This window comes from Myxine glutinosa, chromosome 3 (assembly GCF_964187855.1).
Source record: "Myxine glutinosa chromosome 3, kmMyxGlut1.1, whole genome shotgun sequence".
Classification (NCBI taxonomy): domain Eukaryota; kingdom Metazoa; phylum Chordata; class Myxini; order Myxiniformes; family Myxinidae; genus Myxine; species Myxine glutinosa.
In genome coordinates, this window is record NC_136263.1 from 9,729,547 (window position 1) to 9,744,783 (window position 15,237).

The window sequence follows — 15,237 nt, forward strand, 5'->3', positions numbered from 1 at the left end:
GGTTGGTCTTGGTGAGAGAGGTCTGAGTTGGTCGTCAAGAGAGTGGTGGTAAAGAGTGAGGGACCAAGAAAGAGTGGAGGGTTTAGACGAGTGGGACAAGGCCTGGCAAGGCAAGTGGAGGCGGCAGCAGCAGCGACACCCGGCAGCCGCTTGGGGCCTGGGCGGCGGTTTGGAGCAGGGCCGAAAAGGAACGGCGGCTGCTAAACGCGCCGATCGTGCTGCATGACCCCCCTTTGGACCTCCCTCTCCCTCCAGCCCTCCACATCCTGCGATTCCTGCAATTCCCCGCGTGAGTCACAGTGTCTTTTGTTTGTTCTGTCCTGGGATAAGTTAAGCCTGTAGATAAGCTAGTATTTGCACTGTGTCTCTAATCCTTCTGTATATTATTTTATTATCTTTCCTTCTCCTTGGTTACTTTGAGCATGTAAATAGTAGGAATAAATTCAGTAGTATTTCCAAACCTTTCTTTGCCTTCGTTTTCCTCTTTGCATTCGTCGTTTTTGTCTTTTCCCCTCATTGGGCAGCTACGGTGCGATACGGCCAAAGTTCGGGTGGAATCGGGTAAGTTTGTTAGGTCGCGGTCACCAACCGCTCGGTCTATAACATCTAACCGCGATCTGTAACAATATATATATATATATATATATATATATATATATATATATATATATATATATATATATATATATATATATATATATACAGTGAAACCTTGACTTACGAGTGCACCAACTTACGAGTTTTCCGAGATACGAGCCGTCGCTCGGGCGGTTTATTGCTTTGAGATGCGAGCCGAGATCTGAGTTACGAGCTGACGCCACCCGCCACCAGGTGGGTTCCGGTCACGTGGTTATCTTGCCGTGCAAGCATCGCTGCCGTATATCGCTGCTGCTTTGTTTTCGCATTTTGGTTATTTTGTAGCTTACGCCACCCGCCACCAGGTGGGTTCAGGTCACGTGGTTATCTTGCCATGCAAGCATCTCTGCCGTATATCGCTGCTGCTTTGTTTTCGCATTTTGGTTATTTTGGAAAATTTCTTAGTTTTAACCATGGGTCCTAAGAGATTGAGTGCCAAGGGCAGTACTGAGAAGAAGAAGAGGATGATGTGCTTGGATATAAAACACGCAATCGTCGAAAAACATGAGCGAGGTGTGCGTGTTGTCGACTTGGCGAGGCAGTACGATCGAAACATTTTGAAAGGGAGGAAGAAACAAACCTCGTTGGACAGGTTTTTATTGAAACGCCCTGCAAGTGAAAGTGAGGAAAGTGTGGCGAAAAAGGCAAGTCATCTCCTCCACCTCCGCCAGCATCTTCGTCTGATCTTCAAGGTAAATACACTTAATAAAACCAGTTTATTTCTTTACATTGTGGCGGACACGGAAGCTCACTGGCGTGGTGACATCATTCCGCGCACCGAGTGGGCGGCGGTCACGCCGAGGGGTAGGCGTGGCCTCAGGATATACACCGGGCGCGCAGCCCGGAGCGCGCCAGTGTTACAGTGAGCTCTTGAATAAAGACTCTTACAAATTACCGCGTTGTCCGCTTCCTCCTTGTTTACAAGCAGCGCGCGTAACGCCGCTTATTATGTACAGTATATACGAGGTCGTGCTTGTTTATACATTATTTGTTATTTATAAAGTACATTTTTCTTATTTAAAAACACGTAACAAAAAAAATTGGTGTGGTTATTTGGGGGCTGGAACGGATTAATAGCATTTCAATGCATTTTAATGGGGAAATTTAATTGGAGAAACGAGCAAATTGAGTTACGAGCTCGGTCACAAAACGAATTAAACTCGTAAGTCAAGGTTTCACTGTATATATATATATATAACAATATAACAATATAACAATATATATATATATATATATATATATATATATATATATATATATATATATATATATATATCACACCCCTTCCTTTTCTCAAATTTATATCAATTTAGCTCCTGCTTCTATGTATCTATTATGTAGATGCACTATTGTATTTACAGTGACTTTGTATATTGAAGATTGTTGTTTTGTTGCACTTCCTTGTGAATGTCAAAATGGGATATTAAAATTTTAATCGACATTAAAAGAATTTTTTTTAAATTTAACGTGCTGATAATTTGATGAGCAGAAACTTTCACGAAGTGTTTGGTGCAACTTGTTTACTTGTAACAGACAAACAAAATATCCAAACAGAAAAACAGCAAAGTCAAATAGGATAAGGGTGGGTGGACTGGGTGCTGAAACGTTTGAAGGGGTGCGCTGGATTGCGGGGCTTTGGAGCCAAACACAAGGGAGGCACCGTGGGGGTGGAGAAAGAGAGAGAGAGAGACAGAGAGAGAGAGAGAGGCCGATCTGCACTCAATCGGACGGAGAACCTCCGGCAGGGCACCCGTGAACCACCACCCAGTGTGCGGAGAGAGGCCGATCCGCACTCGATCGGACCGGGAACCTTCGGCAGAGTACCCGTGTATCACCCTGCAGTGTGCGCAGAGATTCGGCACACTCTGACCGGGAACATCCGGCAGGGCACTCGTGAACCGCCCTGCAGTGTGCACGGTTCAGTGCCATGGACAAGGAACGAGGTGAGCGCGAGTAACAAGCACGGGTTTTCACTCTCCTACTGGGAGCACTAACCGCTACTCGTGCATGGTTTTTCAGTCTAGTGACTCGATTGTATTTAGCGTGGGAAACGCAAGCTCGTTTGAACCTCCACCGCCATCACCACAAATACCCGCTTCCACGGGTGCATTGAATGATTAATTTCCACTCGCAAGTCGTGCTGGAAGTTCATGGGTCGGTAGCATCCACCTGCGAGTCGTGCCGTGACCGGGGCCGTGTCGATTGCCGGTCTATAACGCAATTGGCTTAATTGTTCCGAGGATATAAATATACCCTCTCCGGTATTGTTATTATCATCAGGGAAAACCACAATATTGTCAGGGAGATACATTTATTACATACGCACGTGGGGCGACGCTAAGTTGAGAATGGAAAAGGATGTTTTATCAGAGAGATAAAGGAGTGTAAGGGATCCGTGTCGGAGGGGTGGGAAGAGAAGGGAAATAAGTTTGTGAGGATGTAGGAGTAAAGGAATGGAATGAATGAGCGGTATGTATGGAGCATTCTGGTAAACGGTGGGGGGGGGGGGGGGGGGGGAGATAGAGATATAGATATATTAAGTGCGGTTGGGAGGGGGGGGGGGGGTAAGTTTTACAATCCGACATATTTCGGATGTAATAAATATACGGTCTGCTACATCACAACCTCCTAACTGTTGAAAATCTAGATGTAAGGTTTGCGATTAACTTTAGTTTTGCATCAAAATCTTTAATCGTAGAGATTAAACCCTTTCGTAAGGCGTTCCCTGCGAGCTCGGTAATGTCGTCATGATGATACTGTGACGTCAGCATGAGGACTTCCGAGAAAGGGGCGCGGTGTGTATAAACTGAGATGTGTATGGTGTGTACAAACATGTTTCCCATGAGACGCACCTTTTAAATGGACAAAGTGTTGCAAGTGCACTGTTTCCCAATCGAATCCGCAAGGAGCAATTCTCATTGCCCTTAATATGACCTCAAGTGGATCATTTGAATCCAGCAATTCCAAGCACGCACGGGATAAGGTAGTAGGCTTTCCTGGATTTGAAATTTCCCGAGTGGGGAATGTCGAGTCGATCTGACTCTTTCCTTTGAAGTTGGGGAACGGATTGGGAGTGATGTTTGCACCACTTTTAATTTGCGTTGTCGTTGTTTCTTTTCATATCGAAGTCTCTGACCTTTGACCCGTCAGGTGTTCTAAGGTTGGCTAAAATACAATTGGAACTTTAAAAAAAAATACAACTAGGCACACTCACTTATCCGTTTCACTGCACTCACTTCCCTCATTATGTGAGTACTAGAGCTAAGGTAGAGGAGGAAGGTAGTTGGGCCCATGAACTTGAATTTGACAGTTCTGCATTTCCCAATGGTCCATGGAGTATCATGTTCCCTTCCGGTGCTCTGCGCTCCTTCGGACGCCTTCCTTCACTTAGACATTACACCTGTGGCTTGACGTCTCCATGGATTTCAGTCTTTGCTCGGGAATGAGTGAAAGAATGCTTTGATTTCATTTGGAATTCCTTTGACTTTAATCTTCAATGGCGAGTGGTCGGGGCATCAGGAAAAGATGAAGTTTCAACACAAGTGGGTTTCTTGAAATGTTATCACTGCTCTTTTCATGACATTAGGACTTCTGTATAATTTTTCAATAACCTGTCGACGAATTGCGGAGATCTACGGTCCAACCGGATAGCTCATAGGTAGAGCATTCACCTTTGTTGTTGTTTAGTCTGGGTGCGAATCCCGACCCATATCGGAATTCTGCGTGGTGCCTCAATGGGTACGTCGTCCGTTTGATGGGACGTTGAGCTGGGTGCTGGCATCGTTCAACGATGGTGGTGGGTAAGGGTCCAACGGTGTGTTTCGACGAAGTGCAGGTGAGAGAACATTACAAAAAACACAGAAAACATTACAAAATGGCAGCCCGAATGTGTTGGAGAACTGCATCAGTGGCAAAGCCGCATACATCTCAGTAATGATGCAACCAGCGGGACAAACTTTCCATGTAATCTTGTTCTGATATTCATTTGCTCGTGAGGGTACATACGCCCATGACTCGTCAACTGGAAGGTGCCATGTGTGACACGGAACGTCTCCAAAGTAAAGTACTGTACAGTCACCCACCTTTACTACTTGGATGGGAGAACTCCGGTGAAAGCCGTGGCACAGTATCTCTACTAATTGTATATCAAAAAGATTTCCACTAAAACTACCATAATGGTGCTGCATAGGCACAGGTTTCCTACCTTTCACACTGCAGTGAAAAGCCGGCCGTCCTATCTATATTGAGTTTGTGGATGTCAAATATGCAGCGGCATGTCTCAAAAAGAGCAAGACTAGCCTTTGTCTAACTTTTTATACACAAGGAACTTTTATGGAGTTGGAGAAGGCTATGAGGTGGAGGAGGCTATGGGTTCGAGGAGGGCTATGAGGTGGAGGACGGCTATGAGGTGGAGGAAGGCTATGACGTGGAGGAGGCTATGAGGTGGAGGAAGGCTATGAGGTGGAGGAGACCTATGAGGTGGAGGAGGGCTATGAGATGGAGGAGGGCTATGAGGTTGAGGAGCGCTATGAGGTGGAGGAAGGCTATGAGGTGGAGGAAGGCTATGAGGTGGAGGAAGGATATGAGGTGGAGGAGGTCTATGAGGTGGAGGAAGGCTATGAGGTGGAGCAACGCTATGAGGTGGAGGAGGCTATGAGGTGGAGGAGGCTATGAGGTGGAGGAAGACTATGAGGTGGAGGAGGGCTATGAGATGGAGGAGGGCTATGAGGTTGAGGAGCGCTATGAGGTGGAGGAAGGCTATGAGGTGGAGGAAGGCTATGAGGTGGAGGAAGGCTATGAGGTGGAGGAAGGCTATGAGGTGGAGGGAAGGCTATGAGGTGGAGGGAAGGCTATGAGGTGGAGGAAGGCTATGAGGTGGAGGAGGGCTATGAGTTGGAGGAAGGCTATGAGGCGGAGGGAGGACTATGAGGCGGAAGAAGGCTATGAGGTGGAAGAAGGCTATGAGGTGGAAGAGGCTTTGAGGTGAAGGAGGCTATGAGGTGGAAGAAGGCTATGAGGTGGAGGAGGCTTTGAGGTGAAGGAGGCTATGAGGTGAAGGAGCTGAAGGGATTTGAAGGGATTTAACAGCTGAAGGGATTTAAATTAAACCTTGGTACAGGTATGTATAATCATATAAGGCAGTTGCAGGAGAAGTACATGGAGAAGAGGAAGAAGTTGTTCCTTGGGTTTGTTGATCTGGAGAAAGCATTCGATAGGGATCCACGTGAAGTAGTGACATGGGCATTGAGGAAGTCAGGAGTGGAGGAATGGTTGATCAGATTAGTGATGGCAATGTACGAGAGAGCGCACACAGCTGTAAGGACGAAGGACGGGAGGTGTCGGTGGGAGTGCATCAGGGGTCGGTACTAAGTCCACTACTATTTGGAGCTGTGATGGAGGTGCTGGCTCAGAACGTAAAGGAGGATTTACCGTGGGAGTTGTTGTATGCAGATGATCTGGTGTTGATTGCGGAAAGTATGGATGGACTGAAGGAAAAGATGAACAAGTGGAAGGAATGTATGGAGACAAAAGGTCTGAAGGTTAATATCGGAAAGCCGAAGGTGATGGCAAGTGGTAAAGCATGTGGTGAGGTGGAAAGAACTGGGAAGTGGCCCTGTGCTGTGTGCAGGAATGGTGTCGGAGTGAACTCCATTCAATGTACAATGTGCGCTGAGTGGGTTCATCAAAAATGTTGTGGACTGAGAGGGTCATTAACCAGTGTGGCAGCTACATTCAAGTGTAAGGTGTGCACAGAGGGAGCTGCACATGGAGGAAATGTTGAGTTGGATCTTGGAGATGGCGTGAAGCTGGAAGGTGTGAAAACATTTTGCTACCTCGGAGACATGCTGAATGGAGAAGGTGGATCAGTCTTGGCAACGGTTGCTCGAGTGAGATGTGAATGGAAGAAGTTTCGGGAATTGAGTGGCGTGCTCACGAGGAGGGGAGTGTCGTTGAAGCTGAAGGGAAAGGTGTATGCTGCATGTGTGAGAAGTGTTATGATTTATGGGAGCAAGACATGGGTAATGAAGATAGGGCTGCAACGAAGGCTGGAAAGGGTGGAAATGTGAATGGTTCGGTGGATGTGCGGAGTATCGTTGAGAGAGAGGAAGACAAATGATGAATTGCGAACGTTGATGGGAATAGAGCCTGTGATTGATGCTGTGAAGAGGAACAGGTGAGATGGTTTCGTCATGTGTTGAGGAAGGATGAAAGTGACTGGTTGAGAAGAGTGATGGAAATGAATGTAGAAGGAAGTAGAGGACGGGGAAGTCCGAGAAAGACTCGGCTAAAGATGGTCGAAGAAGAAATGCGGGCAAGGGGGTTAACAAGGGGAGATGCAGAAAATAGGGCAAAATGGAGAAGATTGTCATGGGGACCGCAAGGCTAACCCCCGCTCTTGAAGGGGAAAATGGCCTTAAAATGCCGGTTGTTGTTGTTGTACAGGTATTTATAATGATGTAAACATGAACTGATTACATTTTGGGGTCAATAGGTCAAAGGTCACAGGTCATGTCAGGTAAACATGTGATAACTTTAGAACAGCTGTAGGCCTATGTATTTATAGCAAGGTTGGTACAAGTATTTTAATGATGTAATAATGTGGGCGGAGGCATGTCGGTCGACGTCGTGACATCGAAGAGTGTCGTTCTAGTTTCAGTTTATTTTTGGGGCAGTCGCACTCTGCAGGTTAACATCACAACCCTTTCTCTTTCCAACAGCAATCACCACGTGGGATCCCTGCATTGGTAACGTGGAGAGTATAGTTTAGCATGTATCGTTACTCGCTTCTAGAATATCCCTTTGTTGAGGAGTCTTCGACCATTCTCAAGGCAGCATTTAGGACATTCCAGGAATGTGTGAGAGGACCTCGCAATTAACAAGCCAATGAGTAATTGTTCCTGGAATGCTGTTTGCAAAAGGTGGATATTTGATATGCTGGATTATGCCTCAACCGTTGTCTCGTTTAGGAGGGCCTCACAAAACTTTACAAACCAGAATATATCTCTGGACAAAAATCCCTAAATTAGCTCCTGACAGTATGAAGGGCAATCGGAAAGGTTCTACAAAGGGGATACTCGCAATAGGTTGAGAAATTCCAACTTTTCATTTGATTTTTCTATTTTACGTTTATATAACTAATTAGAATAATAATCACAGTGTGTGTGTGTATATATATATATATATTGGCATGGCTTTAACGATAGTGAGTATGTCCATCATCTGCCTTTTTGAGCACCTTAAATAATTGTTGGAATAGCCTGCACAGTCCTGTGTTGTCGTCATAAAGGTACCCGTGCTGAACAATGGTGGTCTTTTTCAGGAGAAAGTCAGGAAGTTTGTGAGACACAGGTGGTGCGTTACTCAATTTGAAGTGACCGATGGAAACGATCCATCAGCAACAATTTTCCTGCACATTTAATCCCTTTGAAATGTTACCGTAGCCCCATCGCACCTTATGGTGATAGCAGCTGTGGTCCTCTGCAAACACTGGGTCTATTGATAAACCCCCTTATGTTGCCTCTAACCGAGCTTTATGGCATGTTGCAAAATTAATGCTTTGATTCTTTATCTTATTGAGAGAGTCAGACACAAAAGCAGACAATGATGTCAGGAGGTTTGCTCCATCACATGCCAGTCATTGTTCAGCATTTCTTCTGTAGGGAGGTGTTCTCGTAAACTTAGCGATATTTACAATGGGCATACCTTCTCCTTTAGCATTGACTGAAGCTTGCCTAGAGGTATGAACACTCACCTTTTGGCTGTCTATCCTTGGTTTTAATCCTGATCCAGTTATTTAAGACCCAGCTGTGGATGATCCTAATGTTTCACATGCAGCGTGGTTCCTCAATGTGTGTTCCATCCATCGTAACCACATTAAACGGGGCTTCCCATCTGTCAGCATTAGTTAATTGACATTGAGGACCCCACAATATATTTTGTGAAAAGTAAATGAGTTATCATGGCATGCTGAACATATTTACAAATTCCTGCCTAAAACTGCGGGTAGCAGGTGGTCTGTTCTTGGATATCCTTTGACACTGAGTTACATTGCTTGCTATCTCAGAATGTTTCTGTTCTCGGCAGCATCGCCTACTCTATAAACAAGACTAATAGTCCAGCAATGGCATAGCCAGATAAATTTTCTGCTGATCGGATCAAGCGTTCTACTTGTCGATTTATGACGTCATAATGAAGGCACCTTTGACATCATCATTAACATTTGTTATTCCTCGTGCGGAGCACTTTACAATGATCCACCTTTCGATCTTCAATTTTTTTTCATGGAGTTTTTTCGGAGATATAGAGGTGCAAAGTTTTTCGGTTTTCCAAGATGACGCCCATACCACGTGACATATGACGACATTATCATTAAAAAAAACTACAGGTGGAGGCACTCCTATTGTGAAAAATTTGTGTCACTCGGACCAACGGTTGCAGAGAAAACAAATTTTAAAGGGAATAAACCTACAAAATGCTGGTGGAAGGGACATACATACATATACATATACATATACATACACATATACATATACATACACATATACATACATACATACATACATACATACATACATATAAACATATACATGCATACATACATACAAACATATACATGCATACATACATACTAACATATACATGCATACATATACACACATACATACACACATTTATCCATACATACATACATATACATACATACATGCCTTAATCGATGTATACATATACATACATGCATTTATCCATACATACATACATACATACATACATTTATACATAGATACATACATATACATACATACATATACACGCATACATACACACATTTATCCATACATACATACATATACATACATACATGCCTTAATCGATGTATACATATACATACATGCATTTATCCATATATACATACATACATACATACATACATTTATACATACATACATATACATACATCCATATACATACATACATTTATCCATCCATACATATATACATACATTTATATATACATACATATACATGCATACATACACACACATACATACATACATTTATCCATCCATACATATACATACATACATACATACATACATTTATACATACATACATATACATACATACATATACACACATACATACATCCATTTATCCATCCATACATATACATACACACATACATACATACATTTATACATACATACATATACATACATACATATACACACATACATACATACATTTATCCATCCATACATATACATACATACATACATACATACATTTATACATACATACATATACATACATACATTTATCCATCCATACATATACATACATACATATATATATATATATACATATATACATACATGCGGACAGACTAACGTAGTTCTAGACGGGCATTGCGCTACGGGCTACGCCACAGAAACATGCATCTTTCCAGATTGATCACATGTGACATGTTCTGCAATGGGCGGCTTATACCCTGCTACGAGGGGCAATCATGATGACAAATCAAAAGACTATCCTCATTTTTGGAATTTCCATCTGACTCATGAGAAACATTCTTTCTTATTGCAAGTCCATGCAAACAAAGGTGTGCAAACCTCAACCTCAAGAGGTATTGAGTTTGTCATGACATCACTTCCTTTGTCTGCATTCTTTATTTCAAACACATCAACAACAATAAATCGATATAAAACTTTCTGACCATGCCATGAGTCCTAATTATCATGCATATCTGGATGTTGGTGAAATGTGTTTCTATCTACTGTGGAATCATATTCTTCCAACAGTGTTATCTCATTCAGGAATCTTCATGCACTTAGTCGACACAGAATTCCAGCAGTTGTTTTGCGACTGGTACGGAAATCGTTTTGAAACACAGGCCCAGCTGCAATCCCTGTTACCTTTCATTGGCCTTTTGTGGTAAGATTAGGTCACCGAGTCCGACTCTTTCTCCAACGTGTATTTGCCCTCATAGAACACCTGGTGGTGAATTGCAAAACTGGGTGAACTTCAGAATCCCGAAAAAGTAATTTGTTTGTTTCCTAGTTTCATCAACGTACAATCTCAGATTTTCAATACTTCTTCAGGTTATTTGTTTTATTTTCCTAAAATTTTGTTTCAAGGAAAACTCAATGGATCTTACAATTGGCCTTTCAATGTTTTGTTTTTATCTTTATTTTCTTCAGTCTTTCAAGTTTTCCTGGATGATCTGTCTCTTTGATGAGCTTGGTTTCATAAAAGGTGACCGTTTGTGGCACGCTTACCTTTTGAACGGTGTTCGCTCCTGGGTTTGTGCCCAGCCAAATTGGATCTTAACAAAACCAGCGTGAGGTGTGTTGTCAGCAGGTGATCTCTACGTGTTGAGTAACGGATTTAAAAAAAAAAATTGGTATATAAGATCGAGGCTCGTGAAAGAGCTAACATTTATCACACAAAAACTCAGACACAAAAACATATAATAAGGGGAGCGGTAGACGAGATTGGGAGAGAGGGGGAAGCACAAACACAACATTTGAGAGCAGGGACATCGGGAGATCTGTGCGAGGGAGAGGGCTTGGGGGGACGAGGCGTGGGAAGGGGGTGGGGGGGGGGGTGGGAGAAGAATAAAACACATGGACACTGCAAGGACTTCCAGGAAAGAAGTTGGTATTTCAAAAAAGTGGATCTGGGGTGAAATTAGCGGGGGTAGAAAACATCAAGGTTTTGGATTGGGGAAGATAAGAGATGGTGGTGAACAGCTGTTTTAAAGACCTGGAGGGAGGAGTGGGATTGAAGAGAGTGAGGAAGTTTGTTCCATAGGGGGAAGAAAAGAGGAATGAAGGAGTGAAGGTGAGCAGAGAGTCTTTATTTTGGGAGTTTAACCATAAGAGGGTTGCTGGCAGATCTTGTGCGACCTGTAGGAATATTTGGGGGACAGAGCACAGAGAGAGCTGGGGGGGGGGGGGCAAGGCCGGAGAGGAGTCGGTAGAAGACAGAAAGACCACCAACCGGCCTGCGGTGAGTAAGTGAAAGGCCCTCAGAATCAGCTTCATCGCGGGAGATTCCAATGATTCTGAAAGCTTTGGTTTCAACAGCGTGAAGCCGAGCTAGGTGTGAGGCAGGAGCACCGGCCCAGAGAGGAGAACAGAATTCCATTGAGCTGCGGATGAAAGCCTTAGATGTGGTGAGGAGCTCAGGTGTGCCAAGGAAGGACTTCGCACGAGGGAGGATGCCCAGTCGGAGACTGGCTTTGGAGGCCAGATTGGAAATGTGGTTTTCCCAGGAAAGATCAAGGTAGATATTGAGACCCAAAAGCTTGAGTGACAGAAGTTATTGGAGAGGATTGTTCAGAACTTCCCATCTTTTGGAAATAACTTTGAACCAACTGTTCAACTTGGAAATGTGGGCATACAACATGTAATCCACATGAAGGGCTTTGACTCATACCCTGGCCTAATTCCATAGACACTGTGTAGGCCAAGCATATCATTGAGCGTCTTCCTTAAGTAAGATTATTCATGATCTATCACTGCCGAGGTGACCGCATGAGTCGTCATTGAGATGGGATGTCTAATTGACAACCAATTATTGTCAGTTGTGTGAATCCCTTTTGGCCATCGAGATTTGTATGAAAAGTAGCGTCCGCATCATTCCGAGCAAACTTCAGAGAGAGACGTATTAAGTCGACGAGGCTGATGGGGTTACAGCTGGATTTGTGCTCAACTTTGGCTTCGGAAATCCGTCGTGACCTTTTGTGAGTTCTTGGGAAGTGCAGCGTCTTCAGGGATGCCGGTAGTTTGTGGCGTGAACTTTATAACCTGTCGTTAGACATGCATGGTGTGATTTGACCAGACTGCGTAAAACCATGGCAGGCCTCACCACACCCTCACTGGGTCAGGCAGGGTACCGAGGAATAGAGAAAGGCTTAAAACCACCACATTCCAAGACAGCTACGCTTATCTGCTATTTGGATTAGATCATTCTTTGGTTGGGTGTAGTATGACTTCATACTGTTGCTATGGAGATACCATCAATAGGAGTTGGTCACAAAAGGCGTCGGACCAATCACCATCGTTTCTCAAACCCTGATGCACGTTTATATGTCCATGGCTACATTTTGATGCACCTGATCCATGATTCATGATGAACCTGTCCAATGTCCATGGCTATATTTGTTCCAAGATGGTTTCGCGAATACTTATCCAGAAAGGGTAATTTAAGGGATTAGCGATAATTATAAGGAAGTTCTGCTGAGTACTTCTTTCTTTCAACTTTGGTGAATGAAAGCCGCATACATGTTTGTTTTGCTTTGTTGTGTCCTTTTCCAGGCTGGTTATGGTTCATGGAATGCTTGAATGTTTCCAAGCTTCCATCCTTTTATTCGTTTATTTATTTATTTTGGATGCCATGGCCAAGGGAACGTGGAAATGAAACAAACTGAAGAGTTAACACCAAGTCGGCGTTTTGCCCTTATTCGTATCGTTGATTTACTTCAGGATCTGTTCTACTGGGGAAGGCTTATGAAAACAAATAAAATGCTGGATGGACTGTCTGGAATGCCGTTAGCCAAGGACTAGCACGAAACGACAAGAACCTTGTGAAATACAGACACTGTGTCTCCTTCCGTGAGTTCATTTCTCTCTTCTCTGGGAAAATCCCTCCCATGCTGGAATTGCAAAGAGCCTGTGACAGTGTGAGGCGACTGTTCTCATACAAAGTATTCTGGATCTTGGGCAAGGGCTTGGTCACGTGATGCAAACTCTGAGGCAAGGTCAGCAGACAACGTCGGTGTCATCCCGATACGTCCCTCGCAGCTGAGCGGAACACTTTGCCTCCAGATATTGAAATTATCTTCGTCAATTCGCAAAGCATTTTTGGCTGCTTGGTATATTTTCCATGTTAAAATAATTTCGACTGTTTATGCTCGGAGCAGGACTAGACTCTGTCGATACAATTCCACTGAGAACTTCCTGTTCCGACGAAGGGATGGCATCCAAAACGGCAGGTTTACTTTGTCTCCCACTGTGGTTAGCACACCTTAATCAACCTTCAGGTTGATGAAACCTATTGTTTATGGGTCACAAACCGCAACCAACTATCCTGAGTTCAACATTGTAATGCTATTATTTTTTTCCTGGGATGTCGCCCCCCCACAAAGTCTTTAAGGCCACCCGAGGTTGGGGCTGCACAAAGGAAAGTTTAGATACGAGACAGAAAGGAGGGATCTATTGACATCCTCTTGAATTGAGGTAGGTTGGGATAGAGGGGAAAGCAGGATGCAGGTTTGCACCTTATGCTTTTGCCTTCCGAAGAGATTATTTTCACAATTTTTTATATAAATATTTTTTATTTTTTATTTTTTGTATACAAGATCGAGGCTCGTGTAAGAGCGAACATTAATCACAAAAAAAACAAACAGGCACACGAAACATACAATAAAGGGAGCGGGAGACAAGATGGGGAGAGAGAGGGAAGCACACAAATACAACAGCAAAGAACAGGGACATCGGGAGATCTGTGGGAGGGAGAGGGCTTGGGGGGAGGAGGCATGGGAAAGGGAGGGTGGGGGGGAGAGGTATAAAACACATGGATACTGCTAGGATTTCCAGGAAAGAAGTTGGTATTTCAAAAAAGTGGATCTGGAGTGAATTGACGGGCGGAGAAAAGATCAAGGTTTTGGATGGGGGAAGATAAGAGATGGTGGTGAACAGCTGTTTTAAAGACCTGGAGGGAGGATTAGGATTGAAGAGAGTTATGGAGTTTATTCTAGAGGCGGGAGAAAAGGGGAATGAAAGAGTGAAGGTGAGCAGACAGCCTAGATTTTGGCAGTTTAACCATAGGAGGGTTGCTGGTAGATCTTGTGTGACCTGTAGGAATATTTGGGGGACAGAGCACAGATAGAGCTGGGGGAGCAAGGCCGGAGAGGACTCGGTAGAAGACAAAAAGACCTCTTTTCATTCAATTGAAGAGTACCCTTTTCATTCACGGAGTCACCAACTTGTATTCGGTGGTTCTTGTGAGCTTCGGGAATCTTAAGGCTTCTTATGGGCACCGGAGGGTTGAACATTACACTCGAGGATAATTGACTACCTTGTCTCACTGGCACAATTTTCCATCTCTAATGACCCCAATATGCACATAGATTTGCCATCTGCCAATGGTGGTGGTATGAAGCCTTGCATGAAGAAATTGCTGTGAATCAACCTGAGGATTATTTATTGCACAATATTCTTTAATTATCCGGTCTACTGAAGTGCACCTGGGTATTGTCTTCCCTGCGAAGAGTTACGTTGCCTTATTTTTGGGAAACAGGTGGCTATAACAACACTATCACATCATTCTAAAGCAAGTTTAGCTCTTATTACCATGACATGGAAATTTTTGATGTATTCCACTGTTTGTCATCGTGGAAATTATTTTCGCAATTCTTTTTAAACACGAAGATAAAAGCACATTCCCATTATGATTCTCTGTTGGATTGTTTGTTGAGTTTTATTGTTGTTGTTCTATTGAGAATGGTATGAAGATTACAGGAGTGGGAAAGACAAATGTGCATTTAAGATGGCGATATGGCATAAAATGCTCCGGATGAAATATCGTTGAATTCCT

The 15,237-nt window shown here is 43.7% G+C and overlaps 1 protein-coding gene across 3 annotated transcripts in view; it reads left to right on the forward strand.

Annotated features, from left to right (window-relative positions):
• The first annotated feature begins 2,273 nt into the window (after window positions 1-2,273).
• Window positions 2,274-15,237, forward strand: part of LOC137414483 (actin filament-associated protein 1-like) — a 263,066-nt gene continuing 250,102 nt past the window's right edge. Inside the window, exon 1 of one of the 3 annotated variants that reach the window (XM_078773714.1) lies at window positions 2,274-2,579. In XM_078773714.1, the coding sequence (XP_078629840.1) occupies window positions 2,564-2,579 (16 nt within the window). In that variant the 5' untranslated portion in view covers window positions 2,274-2,563. The remainder of the gene's footprint in view (window positions 2,580-15,237) is intronic. The other 2 variants (XM_078773716.1, XM_078773715.1) reach the window with 2 other exon arrangements.